This window comes from Neurospora crassa, linkage group V, assembly GCF_000182925.2.
Source record: "Neurospora crassa OR74A linkage group V, whole genome shotgun sequence".
NCBI lineage: Eukaryota > Fungi > Ascomycota > Sordariomycetes > Sordariales > Sordariaceae > Neurospora > Neurospora crassa.
Genome location: NC_026505.1, coordinates 6,329,554 through 6,341,840, shown reverse-complemented (window position 1 = coordinate 6,341,840; position 12,287 = coordinate 6,329,554). Strand labels below are relative to the sequence as shown.

The 12,287-nt window shown below is 52.6% G+C and overlaps 4 protein-coding genes across 4 annotated transcripts; 3 read left to right on the top strand and 1 right to left on the bottom strand.

The window, feature by feature from the left end:
• Positions 1-4,464: 4,464 nt before the first annotated feature.
• NCU07178 (hypothetical protein) lies at positions 4,465-7,420 on the top strand. The gene has a single exon (XM_952310.3). The coding sequence runs from the start codon at positions 5,664-5,666 to the stop codon at positions 6,258-6,260; it is 597 nt and encodes a 198-aa protein (XP_957403.1). The 5' UTR covers positions 4,465-5,663; the 3' UTR covers positions 6,261-7,420.
• Positions 4,474-5,365, bottom strand: NCU17049 (hypothetical protein). Its single transcript, XM_011396558.1, has one exon. The coding sequence runs from the start codon at positions 5,115-5,117 to the stop codon at positions 4,638-4,640; it is 480 nt and encodes a 159-aa protein (XP_011394860.1). The 5' UTR covers positions 5,118-5,365; the 3' UTR covers positions 4,474-4,637.
• A 549-nt stretch (positions 7,421-7,969) lies between the features above and the next one.
• On the top strand, positions 7,970-10,168 carry NCU10166 (peptidyl-prolyl cis-trans isomerase-like 4). The gene is made up of 2 exons (XM_952311.3): positions 7,970-8,263; positions 8,323-10,168. The coding sequence occupies exons 1-2, from the start codon at positions 8,184-8,186 to the stop codon at positions 9,725-9,727; spliced, it is 1,485 nt and encodes a 494-aa protein (XP_957404.2). The 5' UTR covers positions 7,970-8,183; the 3' UTR covers positions 9,728-10,168.
• NCU10165 (hypothetical protein) lies at positions 9,861-11,904 on the top strand. The gene has a single exon (XM_011396475.1). The coding sequence runs from the start codon at positions 10,507-10,509 to the stop codon at positions 11,158-11,160; it is 654 nt and encodes a 217-aa protein (XP_011394777.1). The 5' UTR covers positions 9,861-10,506; the 3' UTR covers positions 11,161-11,904.
• The last annotated feature ends 383 nt before the right edge of the window (positions 11,905-12,287 follow it).

Sequence of the window (12,287 nt, the reverse complement as noted above, 5' to 3'; positions counted from 1 at the left end):
ATGACGATAAATGAATGCTCTTGGCGGGATCATGTATGGATGCTCGCTTGCTGAGAAATCGACTTGACAAAAACGAATGTTCTTCTCGACTGTTGAGTGTCTCGCTTGAGAGCCCTTATACCGACCTCAGACCAAGCATCACGACTGGGAAAAGCACAACTGGAGCCTCGGGCGAGGAGCACCTCCTCCATCAAAAAGTCGAAGAAGACGGCAACTCGCTGCTCAGTGAGCCACCAAGAAGTGGAAATGTGTCAACATGGCTTTGGCTTTCTCTAGTTTTGAACGCGACACTCATCAGCTTGTAGGCAATCAGTTGATTTAAAATGATCAACCCGGTGCTCAGGGTGATGCATTCCTAACCCGATGTACTGTCTGTCACCCTTTCACATTGTCTTCACCCCGTCACTTGAACGACTGGCAGGATACACTAGCTCCCGCCGACGATATAAATCTCAAAGAGACGGTCGTTTCCCTCGGCAACGTACACCTCGACAGGACCAAATACCAAAGCCCTTCTCCTTTCGGTGAGGTCAACGCCAAGTGGGAAACCCTGTACAGCAGTGACAGGCCTTTCCTTTCGCACCCCTTCCACAATACTCCCATCCCCTGAGACAAAATGCAGTATCCAAAATCAGAACACATCAACACTCGCAGACATGTCCATCTCCCTTTGCAACGTTTTTTTTCCGCCGCCAAACTCCTCAACAAGACCAGCCACCGCTCCGGAAACCCCCAATCCTACGTGATCCAGCTCGTGGTCTTGCACAACCTCCACAGCCTCAGAAAGCTCCGCAAACTCGTATCCATCCATTCTGCTCACTCCCAAGCTCAAGACCGTTTCCAACACTCACACTCCCAGACCTCCCAAGAAGAAGAAGCAAACCACCCAAGACACTGCATCGAAGGCTTTCGAGAGCCATTGGAGTGCTCAACGGGTACTAGTGCCTTGTTCTGAAAATGAAATGAAAGGTGACCGTTGATGGCGGGCAACACGTGGACGACGCACACGTGTAGGGATTGGGAGAAGGTTAGGGACTGCATGGGGGTTGGAGCACTGGTATTGGGGGTCCAAGGGTCGTGGGTGTGAGGTAACAGGGTCAACGGGTTTGATGCCTCATGCCGACCGACGTCGTCACTGGCGGTGTCAGGGTGGGTGAATGAGGTAACGAGATGTGACAAGTCATTGGCCGGTCAGCATCACTTGATCGCATCGAGGATGTCCAGGTTTGGAAAAGCGGGCGCAGGATGACGTTGAGTGCCAGAAGAGAAAATGCCGTTTGAAGGGTGACTTTTGCTCGGAGACAGTCCGCCGCACTCTGCAGGTACAAACACCGAAAATTTCTCAATCCTTTTTTTTTTCTTGGGAATAGGATCGTCCTCGGTATTTGCCTTATGTGGTAAGTGGCAGATGTGTGAGGGTGTCCAGCCGTCGATCAGACAAAAGAACTAGAACTCGATCGCCGATGCCATGCTGTACTAACAGCTTCTGTGAGTAATTATGTGAGTAATTGTTAGTATACGTCAGGCATGTGGTAACTTGACACCTTTCGGTTTGTCGCCCGTGTGTTTGGTGCATCGTTCCAGCGCGGGCAAAAGGATGATGGTCACATCAATGCTGGCATCCGACAGTCTGTCTTGGAGGACCAAAGAAAAGGGAATCAACGAAATGGCATTTTGACCAGAATGTCGAGATGGCGGTAACATTCAGCTGGGGGAGGATACGGTATGATACCGTTTATCGTCATGGTGGCCGATCTTGCAACGCTGTCGACAATACGACGGGAGACGGCAAGCACACCTTTTCTTGTCAGCGTTGCAAAGAAGAAGATTGGCGAGGAGAAGAGGGAAGAAAAAAGCAAGTGCACAGTAACCGACAAGCCGATCACAAAATCTAGACCAGTGTGGACCGAGTGTCAGTGTCACCATTCAACGGCAAGAGAGTGCGGGCAACCGCCTTCCCGACGTCATCCAAACCCGGGTGTACACTACTTGCACACTGCAGTCGTTCTTGCTTCCTTGTCCCGTTGCTGCCCGCTTCATATCGAATTGAGAAAGAGGGGAAATTGGACCATGAGAACAAAAAGTCGTCCAATTACCCCGCCGGCCGGGATCTCTTCTCTTGTCCTTCGGTTGACGTCCCGTTGGAAGGCAGTAGAGGTATCGTGAAGTACCTTTTGTTACCCCTCATCACTACTTCTTGGTGCCAGGTGTTGGCGGATAGTTTCAAAGGATTCCTTCACGGTACACGTAAACAATTTACTTGGTCGAGTTCGCATCGTAGCCATTGACTGAACAGACATAGCGGTTGATGGCGTCTTCTCAGCGCCAGCTCAGCGACAGCGCCAGCGAGATAACGAATGCCCTGCCACAGCTGACATCAGAAATCCCGAGTTGTCCTCAGCCTCGATCTAGCGGAGCGGATGGCTTGTGGCAGCGAGATAGCAGTTAGGTTGCTGCGGTGATATTGAAATAGCTTCGGCCCCAGCCGACGATAGTCTGCGCCTTTGGTCCCAACTTGGTATAGAGATCCGAACCAACCATGGCATCGGCCATCCATTCAGGCTGGATGAAGCTGACGACAGTTTCGTTATCACTGCAGTATCAGATTGGGCTTGACAGGCTTCATCCAGCCCAGCCACTCCAAGTCCACGAACGTCGGCGCTTGAATTCTTTAGGCACCGCCAAAGTAGCATTCGACAGCCACACTGCGCCAACCTGAAGATATCGTCGCGCTGTCGTGGTTGTTTCCTGCTTTTTTAATTCCCGTTGCTATTTGGGTCTGCCCAATTCGCCCAACCGACGGCTGTAATCTCCCCAAAAAGGTGATAATCTCAGCGCCCGAATTGCAACCTCATATCACTGACTGTGACCATGTGAAGATGAGTCGTAAAAGAAGGATTTCTTTTTTTTCATATCCCGTCTCTCTGATATCGAATACCCCTGGAGAGCTGTCAGGTCACTGCCAAGTACTGTGACTTACCACCATGGTGTCCCCTGGCTTCCATGTCTCGAGTGTTGTTCACCACGACATCAACATCATGTACGCGGCAAACCGTAGGCAACAAAGAGGACAACGTCGACGTGGTGGTGAATCCTTGGCTGTCCGTAGACCGGATGCAGTTTGATGCCTGGTTGTGTGAAGAGCTGAAGATGCGTTGAAGACGGAGGAACAAGGAAGAACCCATCCCCCCTTCCAAGAAAGTGTCAACCATCCAAGGCCGCATCCTCAGAAGGCGGCAGGGCGGACAACGGCATCCAGGCCCCCAAAATAATTGTTAGGATCCACTGTCCATTGGACACCGACCCCAGTCCCGTCCGGAGTACCCAGTGCATTGGTCCTTCTCCTTCACACATGTTCATCTCTTCCACTTGCTGTCAACGCTGAAAATTGACCGCACTCTTTTTCTTGATTTCATTTCATCCTTCTGCTTGACACAAAAGCTTGTTTGGACGTTGAGCTGAAGCTTCCCGTCCCGTCCTCACCTCTACTTTTTACGTTTTCTGTCTTCACCTCGGCTTCTTATCATCCCCCTCCCCCTCCCCATAGAAACTCCGACTCGTATTGGATGTGAAACGGCACTTATGCTGCTCACCTTCTTTTTTGCAGGAGAAGGCAAAAAAAATGAACACCGCAATGGCGGGGTTGGGCGCTGGATGGTGAGCGGTGTGAGGTGAAAGTGGATGTGGGAAGCAGACTTGTGCAGGTGCTATTTGGGACACTGTGGAGTCGACTTGCCAGGTGGGGTAGCGAAGCTTCCTTCGCGCCATTTGCCCTAACAACTCCGCGATCTCCTCGCAGTCCTCCTTCTGGGGACGTACCGAGGACGGTGATGTGCAATTTGAGAATAGACGAACGGGCATGAGTCCGAGACATTCTTCTTTGGATCTCACATCGAATGCTCATCACTCGTTTTCCATACATTCCTTCCATGGCTGCTTCCGAAATCGCGAGACAGGTCTTCGCCTCGAACGGCATCAATCTTGCTCAAACTTGAAGCTGGGAATGCCTTCCCCCCGTCCGCCCGCCACCAGGCAACACCAGGCCAATGTAGGTACGAGGAGGTACATTAGCCCCAGGGGCCATGTCCATCCCAAACGGCTGGCTATTGGCCAGAAAAGCCAAAGATCCAACGCTATTGATGGGCATGGCAGGCCCCGGGTCCAAGGAAGCAACCAAGTCTTCGTCTGTCTCCTCATCAACGATTGTATTTCCCGCCGCCTACCGTCTCCCCTTCCGGCCCGGTAAGTAAGCTTTTTTGCACTAGAAAACAAGGTCAAGGGGCTGGCCTCTGGAGCATTCCGTCTTTTTGTAGCGTAGACTAAACTGAGACTCTGTGATTCGTGCAAATAAGTAGCGTAGGACTAGTAGAGACAGGGTAAGTGGCATGGAGTGTGTTCCGAAGGGTACTTGAACAAGTACATATTAATCCCCACGGCTGCCCAAATTCACATCACCTCATCGTTTTCCCTCTCTTCCATTCCTCCCTCCCAACGTAATATCGTCCACTGACCTGAGAGCAAATAACTCTACATATACAAGTTGGGTACCTCTAGAACAACAGAAGCAACAGGCACCGTCGAGGTCACAGTCGCAATACCACACATCCAACATCATAGGGCCCCACCACCATCCAGACCTAATCAGGGCACTCGAGGGAATCTCTTTTACCGACATACATCCAATTCCCAGTACATAACCACTCTCCATCCGAATCGAACGAAATCTCCCAATTTGCTTCTGAGCCCCTCCAGACCTTCCAAAAAAGATTGTGGGTTCCAGAAAAAGAAGGGTGGCGACAGCTTGACGGAATTTCCATTATAAACCGCGAAGCTCCTGTACCACCCAACCAGGCGAACCGAAGCGCATTGAAGTGGAGGTTCGAGTCGAAGCGAACCACACACACACACACACCGACCACACCATCAGCACAGCACAACAAGCAGCAGTCGCCAGCATCTGGTTGCTCAGTCGCTGCCCGACGAAATTGACAGTCGCTTCCGAAGAAGAAGTTGTATAAAAACAGGCCCATTCGCCTCTTCAACTTTTGTTGGACCCTCCAACTCGACATAAAACTCGACACAGGTTTTCGTGCACGCGCGTCCTTCCACACCGGCATACCACCGCCGATCAGTAACGCATCATATACTGTCGATCATCCATCACTACCCCTTATTTCTTCAACTTTTCTTGAACGGTTGGGGCGAAAGAGAACGCACGGAATCGGGCGAACCAAGCACGCACGACTCGTCGGACAACAAACAACAACAACAGGCACAACACCAAAACAGCTATCCTCAAGCTATCCCAAGCTATCCTCGAGTCTTGCCTCACCAATACGTCAGAGCTACACCACTGTCGGAAAGCAAAAAAAAGGGACGGACAAAACCACCGAGGCACCTCGTTCACCTCCGGTCGCTTTCAAGAAGAAAACAGCACACACGTCCGATGATCCGGCCATTTGCGGTACTACCACCATTACCATCATCATACTACAACGCAGCAGCAGCAGCAGCAGTAGCAGCATCATCAGTAGTATCTCTGCAGACATCAAACCTGCAACAAGCACAACAAGCACAACGTGCATATCTTCTCTACCTACAACCACAACCACAACAATCATAACTCCTTTTTCTTTATCTATCCAACCCAAACAACCTTCAAAATGAACACCTACCTATCCCACCCTTCTTCCCTCTCCTTCCACTCCATGCCCGAACCCCCCTCCTCCATCACATACCACAACCACGTGAACAACAACCGCGACCTGGCCCTCCAGACCTACCTCGCTCTGCACTCCCAGCACGAGTCCCTGATCCAACACCTCGACGAACTCCGCCCTTCCAGCCCTTCCACCTCCCCCACGCGCTCCGGCCCCCACCATTCGCACGACGGCGGCCGCTCCTCCCCGCTCCCTCGACAGCGTCAACGTAGCGGATTCGGTTGTATGTCCGCTACCGCCACCGCCACCGCATCCACCTTTGGCGGCAGTTCTTCCTCGCTCGTTGGCTCGTCGGCGTTGGATGACCAGACGACGCTGCTGCACCACGCAGCCGAAGTGGCGCTAGAAGAGGCCAAGCTGTGCGATGTCAACGAGGGCATCAAGCGCACGTTGACGGAGCTGTTGAACTGCGAGGCGACGAGGGGAGAAGGGAACAGGCAGTTTCGGAGCTGGGTGCAGGGACGGTTGATGGAGGCGGAGAGGGAGCTGAGGAGGGGAAGGAGGAGGAGGAGTGCGGGATCGGCCTGTGGGGGTGAGTAAAAGGCGGAAACTATGGGAATTGAGCAGAAGAGGTTCAGTTCAGTTTACAGACAGACAGGATGACAGCTGCGGGCTGTCGTCTGCATTTTTGTTGGCAGCAGCGACGAAAGCTGCGTTTACGCACGGCGTCATCTGCAAAACTGTCTGTCACGACGACGACGTCTTTACTGGATTGACAGTCTACAACTTGGGAAGCGTCCATCCGCCTTTCCCGATTTTCTTGTTGGATCGCCCGAGGTTGGCGGACCACATTGTTTGTGTCTTGCATGGACATTTTGTTACGACTTGGCTTGCATCTTAGCTTGGAGTTTACGGATTGTTTGGTTCCTTGTTTATTGTTGTTGCGCGTGGAGTTTTTCTGTCTGGACTTTCTTTTTGTCCCTGTCACATTTGGTCTTCGGACTGATTATTGTCGATCGAAACTTCGAAACCATTTTCAACAACTCTCATCGGGAAACACCGGCCAGTAATATGGAGCAATCTTGAATTGTGTCTCCGTCATGCAATGACATCGACATTACCAATTTCTATGGACCCTTGTTATGGAGCCACACCCAGTTGGAGCATCTCGCTTCGCCCAGCCGCCGAGGATCCGGGTTCGAGCAGAGGGTTCGGGAAGCATGGCATGAATCTGAATCCGGGAGAAGTGGACTCCCAGCATGGCTGTGTCGCCGTGTTGCGAGATGGCGGAAACATGGGACAACCATGTTTGGCAAATGGTCGGATAATTTCGCCCTTGGCAATCATCGCGACGACATTCTATTTTCGGGACTATTCGGCGGCGGCGGCGGCGGCAGGCAGGCAGATGAATCGAAGCACGGATCAGGGGAGGAATCGAGTGTCACTAGAGTGGGAAGCATGATCATCATCATCAGTTCATGGAGGATTTCATTCAACCAACAAAGCATGTTATGGAAATTGGGGGGGACGAACGGAACAGAAAGGGGACAGACAAAAGCGGCATTACGAACCAGGGATTAGTCGCATCACCTGTCTATGCATAGGGAAGCAGAAAACTTATTATTTGTTTATTTGTAATTTTTAGTGTAGTGTTGTTTGGCTTCCAGGTTTTCGATATCGATTTGGCATTTCTGGGAGGGCGGAAAGAATGAAGACAAAAAAGTTTCAATCATTATTTCGGATCCCACTAGATTCCAATGCTCGATGTGAAGATGCTTCGTAAATGCTGCTGCCGCATTGTCGATGCGCAGTCCGGGGTTTTGATCGTCGGCCATGCAACGATGACTTCAAGTTGCTTGATCAATCCGAGTCGTGCATTCGAGATTATCGGCAATGTCGCAGTTTGAGTGTTGCACTCCCGATCGCAAACAACCAAGATCTGGGGAAGCAAGAAAAAGAAAGCAAGCCAACTGCCCGATGATATGGTGGTAGTAATCGGGTTTGCGGAGTACTAGCGAGTCTAGACCACTTCCTTGGTGTTGTGATCAGGACTTCGAACGCGGAACGACGGCAATGAAATCTGGAGACGGGTGCAGCCAAAGTGGAATGCTCGATGGCATGCTTCGCTTAGTGAACCCTAACCTGGAAATGCAAGTAGTCGGAGCCGTTGAATAACTTGGCACGTGTTTGGGAAGAATGAGATCACGTGGTTCCGTGCCGTGAAGGAGCTTGGGCCAGTCTCGTGGATTGAGGTCTTGCGGCAGGCAGCTTTGCAAAGCATGCAACGAACTGCCTGCCATTGCCATCCAAAGTTTCAAACGTCACTGCGATTGACATTGACATTGACATTTGACGGGCGCAAACAAAACAGACGGAAGACGACGACAATACCTTCCATTCTTCAATCTCCCATCGACGGCCTACTTTAAGAGGTACTTACACAGCCCAACCAAGCGTCTACTCTACTTATCCCCTCGCATGCGCACACGCTAAACTCGGACGCGACACCCACGATTACCCACCATGTCGGTCCTCCTCGAGACCAGCGCCGGCGACATTGTGATTGACCTTTTGGTTGATTATGCGCCCAAGATGTGCGAGAAGTCAGTTTTCCCTACTCTATCTCAACTAACAAGTCACATACTTACCCTATCACCAACAGCTTCCTCAAACTCTGCAAGGTCAAATACTACAACTTCTCGCCCATCCACTCCATCCAAAAGTCCTTCTCCTTCCAGACCGGCGACCCCCTCGGTCCCTTGTCCTCCGAATCCGATGGCGGACAGTCCATCTGGGGCCTCCTCTCCGGCGACCCCTCCGAAAAGACTTTCCCAGCCCTCTTCCACCCCAAACTCAAACATCTCGAGCGTGGCACCGTCAGCATGGCCACCGTCCCCCACCCTTCCGACCCCGATACCCGCCTCGCCGGCTCCCAATTCATCGTCACCCTCGGCGACAACACAGACTACCTGGACGGGAAAGCCGCCATCTTCGGCAAGGTCGTCGAAGGCTTTGATGTTTTGGAGAAAATCAACGACGCCATCGTCGACGAGCGCGGCCACCCCCTGGTCGACATCCGCATCAAACACACCGTCATTCTCGACGACCCCTACCCGGACCCGGCCGGCATGCGCGAGCCAAGCGCTTCGCCACCGCCTAGCAAAGCCCAACTAGCCACGGTCCGCATCACCGAAGGCGAAGAGCTACTAGATGTCGAAGCCAGCGAAGAAGCTGCCGCCGAAGCAGAACGAAGACGTCGGGAGCGCGAGGCGGCTGCGCAAGCTCTTACCCTAGAAATGATGGGCGACCTGCCCTTTGCCGAAGTCAAGCCGCCCGAGAACGTCTTGTTCGTTTGCAAGCTGAACCCGGTGACGACGGACGAAGACCTCGAGCTGATCTTTAGCCGGTTTGGCAAGATCTTGAGCTGTGAAGTGATCAGGGATCAAAAGACGGGAGACAGTTTGCAGTATGCGTTTATCGAGTTCGAAGACAAGAAGAGCTGCGAGGAGGCTTACTCCAAGATGGACTCGGTGTTGATTGATGACCGGAGAATCCACGTGGATTTCAGTCAGAGCGTTAGCAAGCTGAGTGATGTATGGCGGTCAGAGACCAACTCGAAGAGAAAGAGTGCGGCGAGGAGGGGAGGCGGTGGATGGGGTGGTGTTGACGAGTTGGAGAAGTGGAGGAAGTATAGGGATGAGGATGTTGAGTGGCGCAATGACGATAGCTATCAGATGGTGCACGGAGTGGAGGACTTGAAGGGGAGGCATGATGGCGATAAGCCTCCTGTTAGGGATTCTCGACCTGATGTTGGTGGTGGCCGTGACAGGTCCACGTCTAGGCGCAGTAGGAGTCCTCGGAGGGACCGTGACCGGCGGGACGACCGTGACAACAGACGCGGGCCAAGAGATGCTGACCGCCGCCGAGATGATCGAGACTTGGACCGCAGAGACAGACGCGGCGACCGTAGTCGTGACCGATACCGCGACCGAGACTACAATGACAGGGACCACCGCAGAGGCAGAGACAGAGACAATAGAGGTCGCGATGACTATAGGAGGAGGTAGGCACGCACGCACGCACGCACGCACAACAAACTTGCATTAGGGGGCATATTCTATCTTTGTCGCCCCAGACCCGCCGCCAAACTCTCTCCCGGAAAACATGCACATCTCGGAACCGAGATCTGCCTTGGCTTGTTACAGCCTGGCTGAATAGGGCTGACACTCGTATGCAATAATGTTGGGCGACTACCACCACGACTACTTACTCCATCGCTTACGAGCATCCAATTGTCTCGGACCTAACCTAGCTTAAATGGTTTGACACGAACGGAACGAAGACGCGCACACCTCTAGCCGACCTTTCAGTTCTCTTCATGCAGACGAGACCTTACGTAAGCTATTTCGCCTCTACGTTTCTTCATGTCTTCTTCAATGTGGGCATGTTGCACTGCCCGACTTTATAGAGCAAGGGGGGAACCAAGTCTCGACAACCGCCGTCTTCCGTGGGCTTTCCTGAGCTTGCATGGCAAGTGTCCGCTGAGGGATGGGCCAATTGTCATATCAAAGCGCACCTTGCCTCATCATCATCATCAAAGTCAGCCAACGTTGTACAGAGACTGAAGAGAGCTCGGCAGGACTTGCCCTGCTTGGTTTGACGATTACATTCCATCGACCTGTTCCACGTCAACTACTAGGTTTGACTTTGGCGCGCCAGGTGCCAATCAAGGGAGGCATGAAAAAGCCCCGGGAGGGGAGGCGTATCAAATCGTCAGCTCTGAACTTCTCTCTCGTGCGTAGTGAGTGGGTTTTAGTTGCTTTGCGGCCACACAGAAGCTTCATCGATGCTCTTGTACCTCCTAGCTTGTGATAATATGAACGAGACTACACTACACTACACTACACTAGGGGCTACGGCATCTTTACTCCGCCAACGGTATCTGCTCAGTTCGTCACATTTGAATGCGGATAATGGGCGAAGAGGCGAGGTAATGGGTAGTACAAGGTGCCACTGGCTCGATGGTCTGGTCGTTGCGATGCACCACTTGAATGAAGCTGGACTTTCACAACTTCCCTCAGAGGGTAGCAGATGCACAACATCAGCCGATGGTTACGCGTTGGCGTCAACGTCAACGGCTGTCCGCGAATCAAACGATATTGCACATCGCCTTGCCTCTACATCTCCTTCTTCGCTCCTCGTTCCGCGGCGACCTGAAGACTTGAACAAAGCCCAGCCCACGGCCAGGCGGTCGCCACGCCCTCTGGTCCGTCCGTTTCGACAACCAACGGACAGCAGGCGAAGTCGTACGCGCACACACTCACACACACAATACGCGGCCACCCACATCCAGCCGTTTACTGCAAGGTACCCCTTCCTCATCTTTTCGCTTGTGTCAGGCATACCCGCCGTGTCCCCGATATCAGTTAGATCGTCGGACCGAGTCCGGCAGATCGTCTGCCATTTGGGGTTTCGCTGTTTGGCTATGCTTGTGGATTGAAACAGTGCATTGTGGTGCGAGTGTAGCGGTTGATTTGCAGCATTGCTGAACAGGTATAGCTCAAGGTTGCCAGTTGATGTCGGAGTTTTCATCATTGATAGCGACAGAGTGTGTCAACAAGGGTGCCAACAATACTAGCACTGCTTCTTCAAGGCATCGGGAGTATCCTTGCAGGCCTTGTTTGTCTTTTAGGTTTGCCAGGTCTGGGTCAATCTCGTTGGTGATGGTGATTTGCAGGCGACGGGTAGAAGCGCGCCATCAATCCATCGAGAGCGCAGAAAATGATCGAGGGAGCAGTTGTGGCCATGGATGGGATATGACAATCTGGATTCAGGGAGATAACACAGTGGTTTGACACCATTTGGATGGGCCATCGAGATTGTGTCGCCCCAGGGTATGTGCTGGACAAGCGAAGACGGTCGATCGGAACCCTCGACTGCAGCCACTTCGGACAGAAAAATCACAGACTCTTTTTTATCCGATCCGAACCCCATGCTCCTCCTGGGCTCCCCTCGAATCAGGTTGCGATGGATGTGTTTCTGATGACGCTGGTTTCATACTCTCGTGGCTTGCGGAGACGTGAGAGGCTAGTGTGCGGCGCAAAATCTCGTGTTGCGGGTTCTAATCATGTCAGGGCCACTTCAATATCTGCAAGCCACGAGGTTGAAGGGTTCTATCCCAGCTCTGGGCGAGTTCCGAGGAGGTTTGATTTCGGTTGCGACGTGGACAGGGACGACGACGATGTCGAGAGGGTGAGAGCAACAGGGCACACAAGTGTTTCCTTGACGGACCTATAAAATCGGAACTAGCTGTCAGCTTCAAGCTCATTCGTCAACTACGACACCATCTCTCATGTCTTGCAGTTTTGGCGGGCAGTGCGTGCAACCACTGGGCAACGAGGGGGGCGGGTATGTGCATGTCGGGGGGCCGAACAGCAAGGGCATCAAGAGCTTCGTTGACAGCGCGGACGGCGGATACTGTACCATGGGCTACTGCAATTATCCGAACGCCTTTCTTCGAGCCTAGGCCGTCCAAATTCTTCCGCAACGGCAATCCCCCCAACGACACCGTCAAATTCGAGTGCAGCCATTCGCCAATCTTGTCTTGTTGGCATGTGTGTCATCTAT